Here is a 22,491-nt window from a genome sequence, read left to right on the forward strand (position 1 = left end):
CAAAAACTTAAACAACTAAAAGCAAAAAAAAAAAAAAAGAAAAAAAAAAAAATCCATAGTTTTGAGATCCTGTCAGGAGAAAGTGAGGGCGTTTCTCTTTTCTCTTCCGCTCTCCATCGCTCTCTCTCTACTTCTCTTGTTCTTCCCCTCCAGTGTCTTACGAATGAGATTACAGTAAGGAGCCGGTGGGCCCTCTGGTGGTGCCGAGCGAGGGGCCGAGAGAGGCCCAGTGTGTGATCACTTGTATGGGTGTGTGTGTGAGGCCGAGGCCGGGGAGGCGAGTCAGGAGGGGTTGGGATGATGATGGGAGTCTGGGCCGGGGGGGCTGCGGTCGTCCTCTGTCTCGGGGGCCCGCTCTGTACTGGGGCTCTGCGTGGGGGGGCTCTCCGGCACCGAGGGGCCGGCCCTGCAGTCTGTGTGTGGAGGGGAGGGGCGTGCGCTCGAAGGGACCTCCTGGGCTCCCCGGGGCCCTCCGGTGAGAGGAGCGGCCGTGGCCCAACCCTGTGAGCTACTGCCGCCACTACTGGAGGAGCCGGCTATGGTTTTGATTTCCACCGCGACTACGCTTGGACTGATATCTACGCTCCTATTCTCCCCCCCACCATCTCCACCATCTCCTCCTCCCGCTGCCCCCATCCTGATCTCAGCCACCACGCTGATAGCAGCCTGTACCCTCGCTGCCTCCGCGGCAGCCCCCCCTCTGGAGCTCTCCGCTAGTGAGCCAGAGGACGACAGCGCCTCGGTGATGATGGCAGCCGTCTCCGCTATCCAGTCCAGCTCGGAGCGCACCTCCCCGCCCCCCCCGGACAGGCTGTTGGGCTGCGAGGTCACCGGCGTCTGGTTCTGGGGTTCGCCCGGCGGCTGCCCGCTGGCCGGGGGGGCGGCGGCTCCTTGGCCCGGAGGCGGCGGGGCTGGTCCCTGGGCGGCGCTGCTGGTGGTGTTGTTGTTGAGGTTGTCCTGCAGAGCCGTCTGGTTGCCCTGGCCCGCCTGCTGGTTCTGGAGCAGCATCTCCTGGATGCGGATCTGCTGCAGGATGGCAGGGAGTTCGTAGTGGTGGAAGAAGTAGATCATGGAGTGCTGCGTGGCGGGAAGAAGGGAGAGCCATCATCATCATCATCATCATCATCATCATCACGCACTGCGCATTTAGAAACGCTTTCCCCCCCAACCTCGATGTTAACACGTTGCATGATGATCATTTGCTCGACAGACGACAGCTCATTTGGGGATTAATGTGTTTTCCCATAACTTTTCAGATCTGGAGAGACACACTGATGTCCAACTGAAGGTTGTCTAGACCTGCATAGAAACCCTGTAGTGAAGAGACACTGAAGTCCAACTGAAGGTTGTCTAGACCTGCATAGAAACCCTGTAGTGAAGAGACACTGAAGTCCAACTGAAGGTTGTCTAGACCTGCATAGAAACCCTGTAGTGAAGAGACACTGATGTCCAACTCAAGGTTGTCTAGACCTGCATAGAAACCCTGTAGTGAAGAGACACTGAAGTCCAACTGAAGGTTGTCTAGACCTGCATAGAAACCCTGTAGTGAAGAGACACTGATGTCCAACTGAAGGTTGTCTAGACCTGCATAGAAACCCTGTAGTGAAGAGACACTGATGTCCAACTGAAGGTTGTCTAGACCTGCATAGAAACCCTGTAGTGAAGAGACACTGATGTCCAACTGAAGGTTGTCTAGACCTGCATAGAAACCCTGTAGTGAAGAGACACTGATGTCAAGCTTGCGCTAATGGACTTTTGAAAGCATTTTTAGAATTTAGACATCGGCCCCAATCACATGTGAAAATATCCTCATATCCCTCTCTGCCCTGAATGGATTAAAGGCTAACGGCTGGGAAATTGTAGAGCAGAAAAATATTCAAATGCAGATTATTCAATTACTTTTGAACATCCTGCTTGGAGTACCAGGTGGGCGGGGTTGGAGTAGACATTATTTCACAGGCTTAGTTTCAATTAAGCTTTCCAGCTGGTCTCATCCTCTACTTTTAACCCTATACAATACGTTCTGCTCTATGGTGCTGGAAAGTCACACATGGTTAGTCTTTTAAAATGCTGCCACTTGGCAGTTGGAGCCGGTTTCAACTAGTCCGACACTAGGAATGGAAGATGTATTGCAGACCAGTGGTTCTCAAACCGTTTCATCTCAAGGATCCCGAAACTGATATAAATTAAGCTTTGGACCCCCATGTGGTAAGATTTAGTCTCTCAGGGCCCCCCGTCTGAGAAGATAACAGTGGAGAGAGTGACCATTATCATAATAGTCACTTTTATATTATTCTCTCACTGGGCTATTTTCCTGGGGACCCCCTGGAACTCCATTAAGGACCCCGGAGCATCCTACACCAGAGGGATGGGTACCTTTCACATTTGAACCGATACCGGTACCTGTGAATCGATACCGGTACCCAACGGTACCTTTTTTCTGTACTTTAGTCTCAAGAAATTTAATTTACCTACCTCAGTCGTAAAAAAAAAATCCAAACTTCAAATAACTACAATTTCGACAGTTTTCGGCTTGTCATTGCTCCGACTGCTTTGTTGTTGAATCAAGTAAAATCCTAGGTAAGCATATATTGTGCGTGTGAACGTTGACATGAAAAGAAAAAAGTTAAAAAAAAAAAAAAAAAAAAAGGTTTCTCACTTGATTCGATACTTGGTAGTACCGACGTGTTTCGGTTCGGTGCCTCAAAAGTACCGAATTCGGTACCCATCCCCCACTGGTTGAGAACCACCATTGTAGACTATCTAGGGCACAGGCTACCTGATGAGATTTGATTTTGATACAATTAGGTTTCAGGTGGGCGGCCAGCACCTGCTATTGTTTTATACATTTACACCTTCAGTTCAGTTTAGTTCAGAGTTTTTGACCAGCTCACCTGTATGAAGAGCCAGGAGGTAACCAGCGCCAGGCTGCTGTACTGGCCATTGAAGCGGTAGTGGTAGGCATAGAAGGCAAAGTGATACAGGTAGAAGAATCTGGAGCAAAGCAAGAGAAACATTTTGTTATCATCCTGCACACATGTCCTTCCTGTATGACACGTTGGCTAGTGTCGACGTTGACGGACTGCGATAAAAAAACAAAAACAGCCCTCGCATTTACGACGTACATCGGCTCAATTTCCAAACCCAACAGTAATGCCCATTTCTGACAAACCACACACAGCGATGACATGGGATATTCCGTGACCCACAGTGTTTTCCAGCTTATAAACAATATTTTTTGGTTATAATTTTTTTTGGATATTGCAACTAGGTACTACAGAAAAACGTGAGTACACAATTACAAGTACAACTCAAGTTCAGCCCTTATGTTACTCTATTTCACTTAGCACTAAAAATGATTTTTCTTTATTGTGTAAGAAACTTAAAAATGTTATCTTTCAAAAGAGACCAGGCTTATGCATGTGCTATAAGTATAAAGTATAAAGATACGCTTTTCAAAATAAGTATGCAGTCATCAAGTTCAAGTTTAAAAATGGCCACTTTTCTGGGTGACTGTTAAGAGGTTAAATGCTGGGGAAAGGATTGTGTGGCTCTTGAGTTCACCGTTGATGAACGCACACCGAGTTGACAAGAGCTAATCAGATGAAATGTAATGCGGGTGATATAGAAGATTACTATTTAAGATTTGGGCGTGAGGTGTGAAAAAAAACCACACAGGCACCATCTCAGCAGAGCTTACCAGTCTCTCGCTCCCCGTCTACCATGTATTTCAATAACACCGTATTTGATCTATTTGTACACATTTGCACTCACTTCGACGTTATATCTATCATATTTGAATTACTTTATTGTGAATTAATTTGATTACATTTCAAACCTTTATTTAAACCCGAAAGACAACAGGTTTCCCTCATTTACAGTCACGTTGAGTGTACATACAGAATTAAGCAAAAACAAAAGGCATATAAAATCACAGCATATAAAATCATAACAATAAGACAAATAAGGATAACAATATATATATAAATTGACTGCATTTATATAGTGCTTTTAACCAAAGCGCTTTACAATTTCTGCCTCACATTCACTCATTGACGGCGGAGGGGACCACGCAACCTGCTCATCGGGTTAAGTGTCTTGCTCAAGGAAGAGTGGGAATCAAACAGATAACCTTCCGATTACCAGACAACTGCTCTACCTCCTGAGCCCCAGTATATATATATATACAGTATATATTAGATATATCACACATCCATGGGGATCAAAGATGTACAACTGTGTGCCAAGAACTTTGAAATGCGTCGTGTAAGATATAACCATTCCAAGAGCTAAATTCAACACGACCAAAAAACATATTTTACTAGGTCAGAGCAGATATAGCATAGATGGGTTTCTTGTTTAACAACTCACTGTACGCACAGCCAGGGGGGCAATAAACAGAAATGATATGCCAAATAGAATGCAGGAACAAAATGGTGCTTCTAAATGTGACGAATTACAGAGGGTGTAAGTAAGCACAGCTCAACGTGTGCACAATGCACATACTAAATATGCATACATGTACCCATACTCACAAGCTATGTCACGCTAGGAAAATACCCATTATATGAAACGGAAGCATGCAATCAGATTAGTATTTATAGAAAACAGCCCGACAACAATTCTTCATTTAAACCTTTAGGGGCATTCAGTTAGTAAGCTATGTATCCAAACAGCGTCTCACTGTAGAAGTGCTCCGTCTCTGTCACCACCTCTCTTTAACCCTTTCACTGCCACACGACAGAAGGTTAGCCCTTTACTATCACACAACCGACGGTGATGATGCTCCATCATTAGCTCTGGGATGCTAATGATGGAGCATCGCCGTCGGTTGTGTGATAGTAAAGGGCTAACCTTCTGTCGTGTGGCAGTGAAAGGGTTAACCGGCTGTGGTGTGGCAGCGAAAGGGTTAAAGGCTGTACTGTTTCTACCTCAAGGAGCACACGTCACTACAGTACGGTGTCTGGCCACCGGGGGCTTCTCATCGTGGCTTCTGCGTTCTAACATGACCTGTATGATAAGGTGGGTTGGTCTTCTCCATCAGAGAGATGAAATAGACATCGCCGTTGGTTTATCTACCATTGATGGAAAATTGCACCATATATCACGATTCGTCACAATGATGCTAGATTGGAATTATGGACCTTATCTGACCCGCTCAAATGATTAGCTTTACACTTAAGGTCCACGAGTTCAGTCTGGACTTTTTCAGTCCGCCTTTTGTTCTGATGCACCAGCTGCCTGGAACGATCTTCAACTCACACTAAATACCAACACCCCACTATCCTCTGGAGGATTTAAAACATGATCCCAAACCTCTCTACCTCAGTGTGTAACTGTTTTTAATATAAAACATGATCACTAACCTCCCTACCTCAGTGTGTAACTGTTTTTAATTTAAAACATGATCCCAAACCTCCCTACCTCAGTGTGTAACTGTTTTTAATTTAAAACATGATCCCAAACCTCCCTACCTCAGTGTGTAACTGTTTTTAATTTAAAACATGATCCCAAACCTCCCTACCTCAGTGTGTAACTGTTTTTAATTTAAAACATGATCCCAAACCTCTCTACCTCAGTGTGTAACTGTTTTTAATTTAAAACATGATCCCAAACCTCCCTACCTCAGTGTGTAACTGATTTTAATTTAAAACATGATCACAAACCTCCCTACCTCAGTGTGTAACTGATTCTAATTTAAAACATGATCACTGTTACGAAGGATCAGATTAAACCGAATATATATATTTACTACTTGATATATATTGCATAATATTTGTATATCGTCTGATATCCCTTGTGTATTCTTTGTACATATACACGGAATATCCCTTTTACCTAGTACAGACCATAATATTTCGTTCTCCTATTGGATAGCGATCCACTAGGCGCCACAGCCATACCCCCAATGTCTAGTTCAAAGTCACCGCCAAGGCTTGCCTGGACATGCCCGGTTCTGCGCAAGAATACGAGACAGGAATAAGGCTGGTACTAGATTATTCACCGTACGTATAAATACGTCGCAGGTGGATACAGAAGCACTTAAAGTCAAGTTAACCTAGAAACGTGTTACCCTCAACCGTAAAAGCCTTCATCACGAGTCAACGACCAAGTGAAGTGAGCAACCGTGCATCTAAATAGAGCACTTATAACCGCGTGCGAATAGGATAGTAAAAGTGTCAGAGCTTAGTGGAATAACGTCAAGTTCGACCTAGTTAATGTGAAGTACCGCGCACCGGAGAATCTACACCGGTGAATGCAGAGCCCTTTTCCGGCTGAATCGTCTACACCCCACTACTGTGTGGGATTTACCCGTGAGGAACATCACTCAAGCCCGTCTCAAGGAGAGGCTGGCTGGCTTTCACCTACGCTGCACGCATACTTGGATTACAGCTGCTGATTTCGTCTGCCGATCAAGGGAGTAATGTACCGACTCCCGTAGCTGGAGCTTATTGATTCCCCGTTGATCCAGAGTTTGCATTCGAACATTTCCTCCCCCTGCTGGCCTACAACCGGAGGGGACCCTACTAGTATCTCCCGCTGCCCTACTAGTGTACCATAGATATAATTCCTATTGATACAGGTGGTATTTATTATCTCCTGCGTACTATTCTAATGGACTTACGCTCTTGACTTACTCACGCACATTCTTCGCCTTACAAGCGCAATTCATAGTTATCATTCTGTAACCTACCGTTGCTGTTAAAGGGGAACTATCTTATAAATGGCCTTTTTGAGTGTTTAGCATTGTTTCCTAGCTATGTGGACTTATATTAATATGATCTATGTCTCAAAATTCTCATATTGGCGCATTCTTCCAATTCTCCTCTCACAATATTCACCCTCACTGAACTGAGTCGTTTGAAAATGTGCCTATATGTGATGTCATATAGTCACTGCTGCATGTTAATGTTGAGATAGACGACGACGCTCCGCAGTGGTTTAGGTGGCACCTGCAGCCCAGGCTCAAAACAGCTCGAAATCTTGAGGTAGAAAAATGCTGTTTTTGAGGACTTGATTAGAAATACAAAACAATGAATAAAAAAATATATATATTACAGAGGTGTTCCATAGACTCACAGGAATTGTGTAAAAGTGCCCAAATAGTGAAAGAAATAGTAAAATAGTTCCCCTTTAATAAATATTATTCTAACCAATATTGTTGTGGAACCGTGTCATTGTGGAGGTGTTCATATCATATACCTGTGTACTGTATGGCCAGTAGTAATGTACATAAGACAGTAGTGGTTTAATGATACCATACTTATTAATACAGTCAGGGAATTGTACCCCTCAGTTACAATCACTAACCTCCCTACCTCAGTGTGTAACTGATTCTAATTTAAAACATGATCCCAAACCTCCCTACTTCAGTGTGTAACTGTTTTTAATTTAAAACATGATCACTAACCTCCCTACCTCAGTGTGTAACTGTTTTTAATTTAAAACATGATCCCAAACCTCCCTACCTCAGTGTGTAACTGTTTTTATTTTAAAACATGATCACAAACCTCCCTACCTCAGTGTGTAACTGATTTTATTTTAAAACATGATCCCAAACCTTATCCCCCGGGAGCGGGAGTCGAACCCGGGACGGCCGCGTAGGTATGCGCCCCTCCTCAGTATGTTATTAATTCGATCTTTCTTTGTTTTTGTTTTTCACCTGTGTTTTTGTCCTATTTATGCAAATGTCTTGCATCTCTTTTATATGTATTCTGAACCTCAATGTCCTGTTTCAAGAATAAATAAAGCCACTCTCTCTTTCTCTCTCTGATCTAAAGATAAACAAAGGGTTTTAAGTGTTATATTTATCTTCTCTTATAGGACCAGAGAGAAGCTGAGGAGAATCAACCAGCAACAAAAGCTAAATTTGTTTTTAAAACAAAAATATATATATATATTTTTATTTATTTTTTTGGTATCGAAATGGTATCGAAATATCGATACTTTTCAAGGTATCGTATCGAAGTCGAAATTCCAGTATCGTGACAACACTAGTTCAGATATCCTGATTTTATCTCTTTTAGTTTTACAGACATAACAAAACCCACATGGACATTTTAATAGATATGACTATGTATTCCTTTTCCATTGTAAGGTTAAGTGGTTAACAATGTGCCAATTGCTTAAATAATTTGTACTTTATGAGCAATTACTAGACCCCTCTGCAGTTCCAGACCACAAATGGAGTGGTACAATTTACTACACAACAAATCTTTTACCCCTTTGTCCTGTGTCCACCTTAGCTTCCTGGGCCCAGAGTGTGCAGATGTCTGTCTTTTGCTGGCAATTGGTGTAAGTGCGCTCAGGTCTTTATCCAAGCGATAGCCTTTTCCGACAATGGGTGTTTTGAAGCGGGATCTGGACTTACCGCAGCCAATGCCGTTTGCTGGTGTTGGTGTGGCAACAGATGGCGTCATACTGATCGGCCAACCAGACGATGAGGATGATGTAGAAGGCCGTGGTCGTGTCGTTGAAGAACTCAGACATAATGGCCTCCATGCCTGACAACACAGGGACAAATTATTTACTTCCACTTTTCTCTCTCCAAATGTCGCAGCCCCTTTCCCATTACACACCCGTGAACTCTGAGACAAGTTCAAGTTCTTTATTCATCAAATACACAACAATACAGGGGCATTGCAGGTAATTACATTTGTGTTTCGAGCCCAGACTCAACAGTGCACAATTAAGACACTTTTCAGAGTGTGTATTTCATAACCTTTAGTTCAGCTGCCACGTCACCAAGTTGCCATACTCAACCCCTCTCAAGTACCAAGAAAGCGGACTTTCCAAAGATCCTTGAACACTCACAGCGGCATTAGCCGTAAGTTAAATAAATAGGGGTTCCGATGGGGCACTTGTGTGATGGTTGGGTACCGACTGAATTACATCGGTACTACTGAGTACCAATGTGTGTGTGTTCCTGTGTGTCGCCCATCTCACATGTGTTCATCTGCATGACAATTAAAGAGTTCTTCTTCTACGCTAATAATGCTGGTAACGCTATGCTAATTACTCTATGCTGGTAACTCTATGCTTATGCTAATAACTCTATGCTGGTAACTCTATGCTAGTAACTATGCTAATAACTCTATGCTGGTAACTCTATGCTAGTAACTATGCTAATAACGCTATGCTGGTAACTCTATGCTAATAACTCTATGCTGGTAACTCTATGCTAGTAACTATGCTAATAACGCTATGCTGGTAACTATGCTGGTAACTCTATGCTAGTAACTATGCTAATAACGCTATGCTGGTAACTATGCTAGTAACTATGCTAATAACGCTATGCTGGTAACTCTATGCTAGTAACTATGCTAATAACGCTATGCTGGTAACGCTATGCTGGTAACGCTATGCTGGTAACGCTATGCTGGTAACTCTATGCTGGTAACTCTATGCTGGTAACGCTATGCTGGTAACTCTATGCTGGTAACTCTATGCTGGTAACTCTATGCTGGTAACTCTATGCTGGTAACGCTATGCTGGTAACTCTATGCTGGTAACTCTATGCTGGTAACTCTATGCTAGTAACTCTATGCTAATAACCAGGGGAGGAAATTAGGCCACTTTACTCGCCAAATGAGAGTATTTTTTACGCTTGGCGAGTGATTCATGAAGACCACTCGCCAGTCTGGCGAGTATACAAGACAAAAAAACATTCTGCAATCACTGCACTGGCAAACGGTGCGCGTCTTCTGAGTGCTCGCTTTAGTTGACAGTGCCACGAGAGCACTGCACAAGACCCGCGGACATATAATGTTTAATAAAAGTTCCCGCAGTACTGGCCAACCCGCGGACATATATAATGTTTAATAAAAGTTCGCGCCGTACTGGCCAACCCGCAGACATATAGAATGTTAAATAAAAGTCCTGCGGTACTAGCCATCAGTCATATCAAGGGAGCACTCGCAAACAGATAACGTTAAACACAGCAGAAGGAAAACAGACAGACTGACCAACGGGGAACTGCATCCAACCCTAGTACAACCCTTGAGTATAAGTTACTAAGGACACATTTAAATCAGAGGTGTAATGTCACTCTATTGGAACTGTATACAGTGATTAGCTTCTAGTTAGCGTTTTAGCTATAGCTGCTTGCTAGCTAACGTTAGCCCTGTGTGCGCGTGTGCTCAAAGCAGCCAGCCCCATGTTAGCTAGGTGTATCTGTTATGACTATAATGTTTCCAAAAAAGCACCGGACTACGACGTAAGGTTAGACATTTTATTTCATGCTCAAAAGCCCCTGGCTTGCACATCGCAGTCACGAACCAGTGCACAACAGCACACCAACCCAACTGATGTTACCACAACACTTGACGGTACTTCACAGCACTGTCGTAAGACCACCGTGCTGTCTTAAAGGCACAGTGAACACCGACCCAGATGGAGGCGCATACACAACATTGACGCGGCTTGACAACCGAGGTTCAAAGTTAACTTGATTGATTGATTGAAAACTTTATTAATTAACAGATTGCAGAATGGGTACAATACAGTACGGCTCAATACACACAATTGTTAAGGGGATGCAGACCAGAGAAAGACTTTCGTCTTGTTTACATCAGGGTGCCCCATTTTCAATTCATCATAACATATGACATACACGACATACAGATAGACAGTACTGCTACATCTATACACTTCACAACATACTTCGGTTTTTTCTTTCACTGCCCAACCCAGTCAAACCCAGCATCTTTCACTTCCCAGTTCAGCCCAACCCAGTCCAGAATAGATCCCTCTTTCATGTTAATATGTTTTATGCTAATATTGTGAAGAGTAGATACACTGATACAAGTTTCAAGTTTCAAGTTTCTTTAATAGTTGTCATACAGAAGTACAGAATACTTTTGTACAAAATGCTTCTTACTGTTGCGCTCCAGAGACTGTGCATGACAAGATAAGTATGAAATAAAAACATAGTAAAAATTAGAAGAAAAAAAAAAAAGAGGTCACAGTGTTCAGTTTAGACATATGTACAATGTTCGTAGACGTAGTTACCATACAATATACAATACTGTGCAGTGTACTAATATACAATACTATATAGTGCAAGGCATAAATGGACAAGGTGCAGTTTAGGTACAATTCACAGTAGGTGTACGAGTTGTAGTGCAAATCCTTTATCAATAAATATAAAGTGTAAGTGTGTTTGTGTGATCTAAAGTGTGGAGAGTGGGTGCTGCAGTGTGTTGTTTGTTTGAGTGAGTGTGTGTGTGCGTGTGGGTGTGTGTGCTGTGTGCATTTGATGGTTGTTGCATAGTGATTATTGTTCGTTTAGCGATTATTGTTCGTTTAGCAGCCTGATGGCCTGGGGATAGAAGCTCCTTCTGAGTCTTTCTGTGCTCGCCATAAGACTCCGGTATCGCTTGCCTGACGGCAGCAGTTCAAAGAGGCAGTTGTTCGGGTGGCTCGAGTCCTTAATAATTCTCTTAGCCTTCCCCTTGCACCGCTTGTTGTAAATGTTCTGGAGGGTGGGAAGCCCCCCTCTAATTGTGCGTTCGGCTGAACGTGTCACTCTTTGTAGTCTGCTACGGTCTTGTGCAGTGCTATTCCCAAACCAGGAGGTGATGTTGCCGGTCAGGATGCTCTCTATTGTACATGAGTAGAAGTTCCTAAGGATCTTCTGACTGACTTGGAACTTCCTTAGGCGCCTGAGGAAGTAGAGGCGTTGTCGTGCCTTCTTCACAACACTGTCAATGTGTGTGGTCCATGTCAAGTCCTCGGATATGTGGGCTCCGAGGTACTTGAAACTGTTCACTCTCTCAACTGGTGCCCCGTCGATGCTGAGGGGGCTGTAGTCCTTGACCCCCGACCTCCTGAAGTCCACAATCATCTCTTTTGTTTTGCTGACGTTCAGGGAGAGGCAGTTCTCCTGACACCACTGTGACAGGTTCTCTACCTCTTCCAGGTAGGCCCTTTCGTCGTTGGCAGAGATCAGGCCCACCACTACTGTGTCATCAGCAAATTTGATGATGGTGTTGTTGTTCCGCTGTGCTACGCAGTCATGTGTGTACAGGGAGTAGAGGAGGGGGCTCAGAACACAGCCCTGGGGGGCCCCTATGTTGAGCGTGATGGATGAGGAGGTGCAGTTGCCGGCTCTTACCACCTGGGGTCTGCCCGTCAGGAAGTCCAGGACCCACTGGCACAGGTCATAGTTCAAGCCCAGGTCCCTGAGCTTGGCTATGAGTTTGGAGGGGACTATGGTATTGAATGCTGAGCTGTAGTCGATGAACAGCATTCTCACATAGTTCCCCTTCCTCTTGTCCAGATGTGATGCTGCTGTGTGCAGCACATGGGCTATGGCGTCCTCCGTGGACCTGTTGGGGCGATATGCAAATTGCAGAGGGTCCAGGTTGATGGGGAGGGAGGAACAGATGTAGCCCTTCACTAGCTTCTCAAAGCACTTCATGGCTATGGAGGTGAGGGCTACAGGGCGGTAGTCGTTGAGGCAAGCGGGCGTAGATTTTTTGGGTACAGGGATGATGGTGGACTTCTTCAGACAGGTGGGGATGACGGCCTGTTCCAAGGACAGGTTGAAGATGTCAGTGAATACCGGGGCCAGTTGGTCGGCACAGACTTTTAGGACGCGGCCGGGGATGCCGTCCGGTCCTGCTGCCTTCCTGATATCCACTTTTTTAAAGATCCGTCTCACCTCATGCTCTGTTACCCTGAACACTGAGTCTCCATCAGCAGACCCCCCCCCCCCCATTGCCGTGGTTTGTAGGCTGGTGTTGTTATTCACAGCCTCAAACCTCGCATAGAAGGAGTTGAGATCATTTGCTAAGGAGATGTCACTGTTCAGTTTGAGGGGGGTTCCTTTGTAGTCTGTCATTGTTCTGAGGCCCTGCCACATGCCTCTAGAGTCAGCCTGTTCAAACTGAAGTTCAACTTTATCCCTGTAACGCCGTTTTGCCTCTATTACTGCTCTCCTGACGTTGTATCTTGCCATCTTGTGTTCTTCCATGTTGCCTGTCACCAGCCCGGTGTTGTATGCTGATGTGCGCACTTTCAGAGCCTCACGGACGGATTTGTCTACCCAGGGCTTTTGGTTTGGGTAGATATTAATTTTGGTGGTGGGGATTATTACTTCTACCTGAGTACAGACATAGTCAATCACCGTTTCGGTGTATTCGTTAATATTGGCTGTGTTATCACGGAGTACACTCCATTCTGTGCTTCCCAGCACTGCTTGGAGTGACTCTACTGACGTCACGGTCCAACGTTTAACCTCTCGCGAGACCACCGGCGTTCGCTTGAGACACTGTTTGTACTTAGGCAAAAGAAAAATTGCAACGTGATCGCTTTTACCGAATGGACTAAGAGCCTGTGACTTGTACCCATTCTTAAATTGCGAGTATACATGGTCTAATATGTTCTCGCCTCTGGTGGGACAGGTCACATGCTGATAGAAATTCGGCAGCACCTTTTTAAGACGCGCGCTGTTGAAATCCCCCAAGACCAAAATGGCCGCGTCAACGTTAGCTGCCTGGAGTTTGTTTACCTCGTCGTGAAGTTTTGAAAGTGCGACCTCAGTGTTCGCGTGTGGTGGAATGTACACTCCGATGAGGATGATGGACACAATGTTTTATGCTAATAAATATTTTAAAGAGTAGAGACACGGTGTGATTATTACTATGATTGAAAATCAATTTAGACGAAGACATACAAAGAAGTAATTATCACAATTAGCGATTTTTTTTTGGCTAGTAAAAAATCTGTTTGGCTGGTAAAAAAAATCAGATACTCGCCAGTTGGCTGGTAAGCCAAAAAGTTTGTTTCCTCCCCTGCTAATAACTCTATGCTGGTAACTCTATGCTGGTAACTCTATGCTAATAACTCTATGCTGGTAACTCTATGCTAGTAACTCTATGCTAATAACGCTATGCTAGTAACTCTATGCTGGTAACACTATGCTAATAACGCTATGCTAATAACTCTATGCTAGTAACTCTATGCTAATAACTCTATGCTAATAACTCTATGCTGGTAACACTATGCTAATAACGCTATGCTGGTAACTATACTGGTAACGCCATGCTGGTAACTCTATGCTAATAACTATGAAATTCAGCTCTCCCTCATTTGAATTCCCATTGACGACTGATCTCCTTGTTTTAAAAACGCGTCTCTTACCCACGAGGGCCAGGATGACGGTGAGCAGAGGGGCTGCTGGGAAGGCGATGGTCATGTTCATCTCCAGCATCTGCAGCAGGTCCACTGAGAGACGCATGGAGAAGGTTAGAGGTCAGAGGTCACGGTTCCTTCACATTTTGAAACATCATAGTCCCAAAGTCTTTTCCACGACTATTCCTGGACAAAGTGGCCACACGATTTCCATGACCGATATTTGTCAGTGTACATGTTCAAATGTTCAGTTATTGAATGTCCCTTGTTTTCGCTGGGTACAACTATCATTTGGGAATAATCTAAGTTAAGATGAATGAAATTCTCCTGAGGGTCCAGTTGACTAAAACGTTCAGTTTCATTCCCCGATTGTTATATATCACAGAAATAAAAATCAATGATCTTGTTAACACATCCACCGCCGTTCACGTTGTACAGCGTTATTGCCCGCCATGCGCTGTCTGTTTAATATTTAATTTTTTCGCCATGGCATTCATAATTCAGCCACCCAGCCTCTGGTGATACAGTGGGACTCTGCACAATATTGCAACGCCTCAATACCGCCGCCTGGTGGATGATCGGGCGAGTTACAACCGGAAGTGGCAATCGGTGCATCTGGGAAATACGTCCGGCAGTCACATATTGTTGCGGGACTCCAGACAAACACTGGCGTGCATATGGATCGCTGCCATAACTCAATAATCGATATGATTTGGGCGTTTATTGCGCCATACAAACCGGAAATGGATCTAGGAGATCGACGTCAAATAAGTGGGATCTTTTTCCTCCAGTCTCGTCTGCGAACGGTAAGAGGACGCCGACGTCATTTTCAGCCCAATTGTCTATTCATTTCACCGCAAACCGATCTGATCAATATATCACCCATACTACATAAAGCATTTACTGACGATCACAGAATTATAAACGACCCCCCCCCCTTTCATCCGCGCATGATGACGCATAAGATCATGTACAGTTGAATTTTTTAATATAGCGTGTCTAGGGAATAGACGGCAATCGATAATCTATATATATATCTATCTATATACGTCCCGCGATGATGTCTGGGAGTTCGCGACCCTCTCTGCGCCGCCCCCTATCTCCCCGTCTCCGGCTGTCCCTGAGCAATGACCGGAGTGTTGAATGTCCTGTGATTAAAACGGGGAGGACGCGACCCTCTTTGCGCCGCCCCTGTGCCTCAAATAGATTCGCTATCAGCTCTATCTTCAATCTTTCAAAATGTTCAGTTGCTATTGCATGCACTCATCTGTGTTTCACTACACACTTGAGTGCATGCTTACCAACTGTTAGTCTGCAACACTACTATCACCGACATCTAAGAAGGGAGATCCCCCCTTGAATGGCCCTTCTAAGGTTTCTCTCCTCCACACTGCCTGTGGAGCATTTTTCCCTATTGTTAGGTTTTAGTGAGTTTTTCCTTACCTTCGCGTGGGGTATGTCCTGGGAGTGCTTGCATTTTCATTTATTTGCATTTATTTTAAATTTGTTGGACCTTATGGTGTTCTTGTTCTGTTCTTGACTTATTGTTATGTTTTCTTCTTGACTTGTTTAAAGAAGACTTGTACGGCCCATGGGGACATTAACGTGTGTTGTCAGGCCTTATAAATAAATGTGATGATATGAGTTTAGGCCTATAGCTCACGTTCTAGGAATTACTGCAGAAAACGATAAAAACACTTATATTCTAGAAGGTATTTTTGTATGAATATATGAATGAAAAAGTATAACGTTCCTACATCCTGAACGATAGATAATCAATGTTGAATGGGTCATAGTAATGTCAATTTAGCAATACAATTTAAAAAGTTATAGCCCTGCAAAGAAGGTGAACATCTCCATAGGCTTAGAGTGGTGGCAGACTGGCTATATTGATGGATATAAGTCATGGCAGGGAATGTGTTAATAACGGGTAATAATAACAACCTATTTGGAACAAAGTGAACAGAGGGAGAAGCTCACCTATGAAGACGAATATCTGGTGGTGAGAATATCTCAACAGCATGGACACCGACAGAGTCTGCATGGTTAAAAACATATACATTTAGTCATTTAGCCGACACTTTTATCCAAAGCAACTTACAAGTTCTGTTCGACAGCAGGAAGGGTACAACTCTTTCAGCTAAATAACAATGTTCGTGTTGAACTTGAGCGCTACAGTCTTGAGTGCATAGTAGGGCTGGGCGATATAACGATAACGATAAATATCGCGATATATTTTAATAATCGATATCGAATATAGAAATTTAAAAAAAATCGAAAAATCAGAGACAGTGGACAGACTTGTCTTTCTTGCCTGCAACTTAAAGTAATGGCTTTGCTTGTCCAAATGACAATACTGACCAAATTCAGATTTCTTTTTCTCTTGTCCATTTATTTTGTTAGCTTTCTAATTTAAAATACAAGTAGGCTATGTGTGCTAGCAGAACTAGACTCCAGTCACGAGTCACAGTGCACATGTGCAGTGGTTTGTCCACCAAAAAAGCGCCAAAAGATCGAAAATAAACTAGCAGAGCCAGAACTGTTCAACTCCTCTGGAGCCACAGCCAGCAGAGAAGCCGGTTTACTTTAGCTTTTAAACCAGCTGCAGCCTGAGAACTGGAGTGTGAGGGGATGTAACACTAAAGATGGCTGCAATGACAAAGAATTGCTGCAAAATAAACATACATATGTTGTTAAAAAAAAAAAAATATGTATTTTTTTTTATACTTATAACAATTCGATAATTATCGATATCGAGAAATAAAATAAAATGATCATATCGTTATCGCGATATGATTTTTTTCCATATCGCCCAGCCCTAGTGCATAGTAGTATAGACATATTAGTATAGTAGGTAGTAATATAGTAGGGTTGGGCATTTAAAATGATGTACTCGAGTAGTGATCGATTACTCGCCGTCTTCTCTCCTCCTACAGCAAGTTGTTGACGCACACACACACGCTGCTCGCAGTGCTCTCATTGCCCCTCCCCCTCAGACCCGTCTTGTCAACATCCTCTCATTCGCTCCGAAGATAGCAAGAGTGCAGCTCCTCTTTCAACATCACTGAAGCATTAAACTAAATGGCCCAGTAAACTATTCACTTTAGTTTAATACACAAGGCTTTGTCTAACGTTATCTAGCTGGCTAGCTACTGATAGCTCATAATATCAACGGCTGATAACATCATTGGCGTTTGTTTTTGCAGCTGTTGGCTAGCTAGCTATCGTTCTTCCGTTGGCTAATGTTAGCTACCTAGCAACTGTAGCTAGCTAATACGGGCTGTGCTGGCTGGCTACCTTTTAATTCTCAATGGAGTGTAGCTAACTAACTGTACAAATCGATGTGATTGGCTGAGACTGTATTTTGTACGGTTGGCTGGCTGGCTGTTGTGGATTCGGGTAGCCAGCTAGCTGGCTGGCAGTTCGTAGTGCAGTAGCTGGCTAGCTGGCTGTTGTTGGCTGAAAGATCGAGTTTTCTCATAGCCGTGAGTAAATACTCACCCCCACCCCTATAATATAGGCAAGGAAGATTATTTAGTAGCAAAGTGCATGATAGTAAAAGACAGTACAATTATTATATTTTTTTCATTTCAGATATTGATTGAAGAATTGTGTTTTTATTCGACGGCGGAAAATTTGTCAGGTTTCGGCTGTCCCGACTGTGGTGGGAATGTATTTCATTGTTTATTTATTCATTATTATTATCATTTATTTATCCATGATGATAAAGACTCCATTGCGTAATAAAAGGCTACATTTACCCCTTTAAAGAAAATCACACATCAAAATGTCAGAGGTTGTTATAGGGGGAATGCCGGTTCATTTTTATGATTCAGAAGTTAAATGATATGCTATATCTTCCGCTCCGTACATTCAGACTCTGGGTCTGAGACATCGCCAGGAAGATGCACGTGGCATGCAGATCTATGTAAATAAGAGGGTGCCTTTTCCACAAATATATATATATATTACTGTCCCGTCTCTTGGGTCTTTGGAAAGACCAGACGAGGTCAGAGGAGTTTGATTATATTTACTGATGGATGGCCAGATAATGTTGATATGTAAACATTTACAAACCATAATACATGATCACATGATTTATTTTGTGTGGTGTGTTACAATAAATAATGTCATGTCTCAAATGCTCTTTTTCATCATATTTAGTCACCTTTATCTATTTTTCGTTTAGTCAAGTTTTAGTCAACTACAGGTGTGAGCATTTTCGTTTGAGTCTTTTTTGTTTAGTTTCTATTTAGTCTTTTTTGTCTAGTCTCGCCACTCAGTTACAGCCGCATAAGTTGGCGTGAGCTTTTTCTAAACAAAAAAAGCTAACGTTCGTGCTAGCTGGTTAGAATTATGTAAGCTATTTAACTGTGTTCTATTGTGGTGGATCAACATAATGTAGCGATCCGTCATGCAGTAATGTAGGGAAGAAAGAGGAGTTTCCTTTTCTGTATGGTGCTTTATTTCCAGCTCAATATGGGGCTTTACATGTTGATACTTCCCTTCTCATACACAACACAGCTACCTGCTAATACGCTAGCTTCACAACAACGTAACCGGTCCATCCTCCCATATCTCCCGGGGGGAAACAACACCCCCAGCATAACAGTGGTGCCCCTAAGACCATACAACTAGAGCGACACACAAAACCCCAGAACATTACAATAATTCACCCACGGAACGATGTGTTGGGGATAAGGGTTCAGCACGGACAATTATGTTTGTTACTTTCCTGTCGGCAAACGAGTTCTTGTTAGCTAGCAAGTAGCAAGTAAACAGTGTTGACGTTGAATAAACGTTTAGCAAGATTTTATTTTGTGTCATCGTTTTTAGTCAACGACATTGCATGAATAATTTCGTCACGTTAGTGTCACATGATCTCCATTAATGTGACATCTCGCCTCGTTTTCGTCAGGGGAAAAATCTTCGTTGACAACCATATTTAGTCATAATTTTCGTTGACTAAATTAACACTGGTCTATCAACACGTCGCTGGGTTCAAATCCAGCCTAAAGAACTGGGATTTAGAGTCTTGGCTAATTTACAAAATAAATAAATGAAATTGAGAAGTTTGGACTTTTGTTTTTATAAAAAAGATTTACAACTGAAATGTGTTACTACAGAGAGTACTAAAAAAATTACAAAGGTTCGTTTTTATTTTAAATGTTTTTCATTTTCAGATGATTGAAGAAGTATTTTTAGTCGACAGTCAGCTTTGGTTGAATTTATTTTATTATTTATTTATTATTATTGTTTATTTATCCATGACAATAAATAAATAAAATACTCCATTGTGTAATAAAAGGCTACATTTACCCCTTTTTAAGGGTAATCACAGCAAAATGTCAGAGGCTGCTACTAGGGGAGTGCCACTTAATTTGTATTCTTTATTCTTATGGCATATTCTTATGGCCACTACAATTTTAGCTACATAGTTAAAGACAGTACAAAGGTTTTCTTTAAGACCCTTTAAGATAGATAGTGTAAACTCCTCAATAAAAAAAATAAAAATAAAAGTATTTCTATCTATACCAAGGTTACATAGGCTATACTGTAAACACCTTACTCAAACTATGACCTTGATCAGAATATTAGTACATTTCCAGAGTATGAACGTGGATGTAAACGCACTCTGTGACTTTCGATCAGTATGCTGGTGAAGATGCTTACAAATATGACCATGATGACGAATGCCGCCAGGTAGGAGGTGCGGGCCATCCACATGCTGACAAATCTGTAGTGCTCTCCGGAGACCACGTTCCTCAGGAACCCTGCAAACACACGCAGCAGCCGTGTCAATATTAGCTCATATTCCATATGGGCACAGTAGGTTAACAACCCAAAGGCAAAATACTGTCCCCAAATGGCCCTGCACAACGTAAAGAACCAAGTCAAAATAGTGACACCTTTCCTCTCTCTCATACACTACTTGTATTACTATTAGGGCTGTCAATATTGGTGGTGTAGTGGTTAACACTGTCGCCTCACAGCAAAGAAGGTCCTGGGTTTGATTCCCGCTTGGGGACCAGGTTGCCGGGTTGCCAGGTACCCAGGTGGGGTATCTCCCGGGCCTTTCTGAGTGGAGTTTGCATGTTCTCTCCCCCCGTGATCGCAAGGGTTTCCCCTCCAGAGAAGAGAGATAAACCCAATGGAAAAATAATGCAGAACAGATGGCTAATGCTGCCGTGTCCCTGACGAAGACGGACAGGAGCACTTGGATTGGCGCGGCCCCCACACTGCAACCCACATGGATTAAAGCAAAAAAAAAAATCTCCTGACAGAACTTTTTTTCAGGCCAAGTCATATTCTTATTTTAACGTCCATTGTATTTTTTTTTTTTTATAGCATTCGCGTTTTAAGGGAGCCTACTTGTAGAGCCTACTGTCCTGACTGTGACTATAGACCCTACTGTTGTGGTTGTTGTGCCAGGCAGGGAGGCTGTGTGCTGGAGAGCGTGAATGGAAGTCTTGTGGCTAGCTTCTGATTGATGGCGAGCTAGCACCCTTTTCCCATTATTTTGAACCATGAACTAAAAGGCTTATAATCATACAAATAAGGGACTAAACACGTTTCGCAATTATGCCACAACAATGTGGAACGCCCTACCCACAGCTGTAAAAAAAAATGTAATCCTATTCCCTACCCACATTCAAAACCACTCTCAAAGAGCACCTACGGGAGGCTGCAATTCGAAACTGGCCACCGTAAATGTCCAACCCCCCCCCCCCCCCCCCCAATGGACAGTCTCCTCCCCACCGTATGTATATATTTTTACCACCCACCCAGCCCTTCCTAATGTACAGTTTCCTCCTCATCATATGTATATATTTACCGTTAGGATCTCTGGGTAACAGTACTGTATATTTGCATATCGTATATGTGACAAATGTAACAGTACTATATACCTGTATCTGTATGTCCCTATGTCATAAATGTCATAATGTCATGTATGTTGTGTAGGGGTGGGAATCACCAGTTTCATACGATACAATATAGATTCTTTGGACAACAATACGATATTTGCCGATATCACAAAGTCTGCCACGATACGATACGATTCGATTCAGGTGCCTGCGATCGATATGAGACGATATTATGTGCCCATTTAACACAATGAGTCACATTTAGATCAACTAAAAGAAGGCTACGGAAATATCAATTTACGTTTTTATTTTTGAGCTCTTCCAGACATTTAAATGAAAAACAATATATTGTTATTAATACTAATAATACTAATCTAATTAAATTCTCTGCGTATTATTTATTAATGCTTCAATTCATTCAGAAACGTTGCAGCAAACAATCCATATGTGCATTTGTTTACATAATGATAACGAAAATAACATAATATCATTGACGGAGGGACAAATGGAAACTTAGCCTAATGCTTCACCCTGTTAGTAAGTTGAACTCGCTCTGACTGGGGACGCCGAGGGCAGCTGAATTGACCAAAGCAGTATACACACAGACACAGACAGTGGAGCCGTTTGCAGATAGCGAGCATTTTGACTTGTTGCGTGGTGGCGATGTCTCGCAGATAATACAACTACAAGTATAATTATATAATATATATATTTTATAAAAAAATATATATATATTTATATAATTTTTTTTAATCAATCAAAAATTATCGGTATCGGATCGGTATTGGCCGATATGGCTCAAGACGATCGGTGATCGGTATCGGTGGCAAAAAACGTGATCGGGGCATCCCTAATTTGTGCACATGTGTTTTCTGACATAGCCTAATGATGTGAATGCGTTTCTGCTACTGGATATACCAGATCCAGAGAGATACACCTGTGTGATGTTGCTACGGAGTTAAGCTAATAAAGGATACTCACAACCACAGCAGAGGACTCACGTATTTGTACTGTGAAGTAACACGACAATGACTAATGTGTTGTTTCTGTTTTTCTTTTTGACATAGATGTGGCACACGGAACAAGTTAACAACTCACCACTACAGCCCCCAGTAGCCTAGCCAGTCTCTTGAAAAACCGCTATCTTCAAACTTCCATTCCTCTCGAAACTTTCTTTTGTTAGGTGGTCCCGCTCATCCTTTTCGTCTGAGAAAACCGCGGTGGGTTTTCTTTTTAGTGGCCGGCTTACTCCTTCCATTTAACGCTATTAAGCTAACGTTAGCTAATCGGTATAGCAGGCGTGCGTAACGTTACAGTGCAAGCAGGTACATAAGCAGGTGGTGGATGTCAAGTCGGTAAACAAGGAGAGATTGACGCGCGAGGCTGCAAAAAAGGCAACTGTCGTAAGACCAAAACACACGCAGTTTTAATTATTTTACATGACTATTTTGTTACCCGCCATATGGCGGACAGACCTCTCAGACCTCAC

The 22,491-nt window shown here is 42.9% G+C and overlaps 1 protein-coding gene across 1 annotated transcript in view; it reads right to left on the minus strand.

Annotated features, from left to right (window-relative positions):
• Positions 1 to 282: 282 nt before the first annotated feature.
• Positions 283 to 22,491, minus strand: part of tmem259 (transmembrane protein 259) — a gene marked incomplete at its 3' end in the record, with an annotated part of 94,469 nt that continues 72,260 nt past the window's right edge. Inside the window, exons 6-11 of the mRNA XM_084311505.1 lie at positions 19,810 to 19,910; positions 16,117 to 16,174; positions 14,146 to 14,229; positions 8,372 to 8,504; positions 2,895 to 2,994; positions 283 to 1,077 (exon numbers count right to left, since the gene is read on the minus strand). Coding sequence (XP_084167631.1) covers positions 283 to 1,077; positions 2,895 to 2,994; positions 8,372 to 8,504; positions 14,146 to 14,229; positions 16,117 to 16,174; positions 19,810 to 19,910 — 1,271 coding nt within the window. The remainder of the gene's footprint in view (positions 1,078 to 2,894; positions 2,995 to 8,371; positions 8,505 to 14,145; positions 14,230 to 16,116; positions 16,175 to 19,809; positions 19,911 to 22,491) is intronic.

This window comes from Notolepis coatsorum, assembly GCF_963971535.1.
Source record: "Notolepis coatsorum genome assembly, chromosome: 3".
Classification (NCBI taxonomy): Eukaryota; Metazoa; Chordata; class Actinopteri; order Aulopiformes; family Paralepididae; genus Notolepis; species Notolepis coatsorum.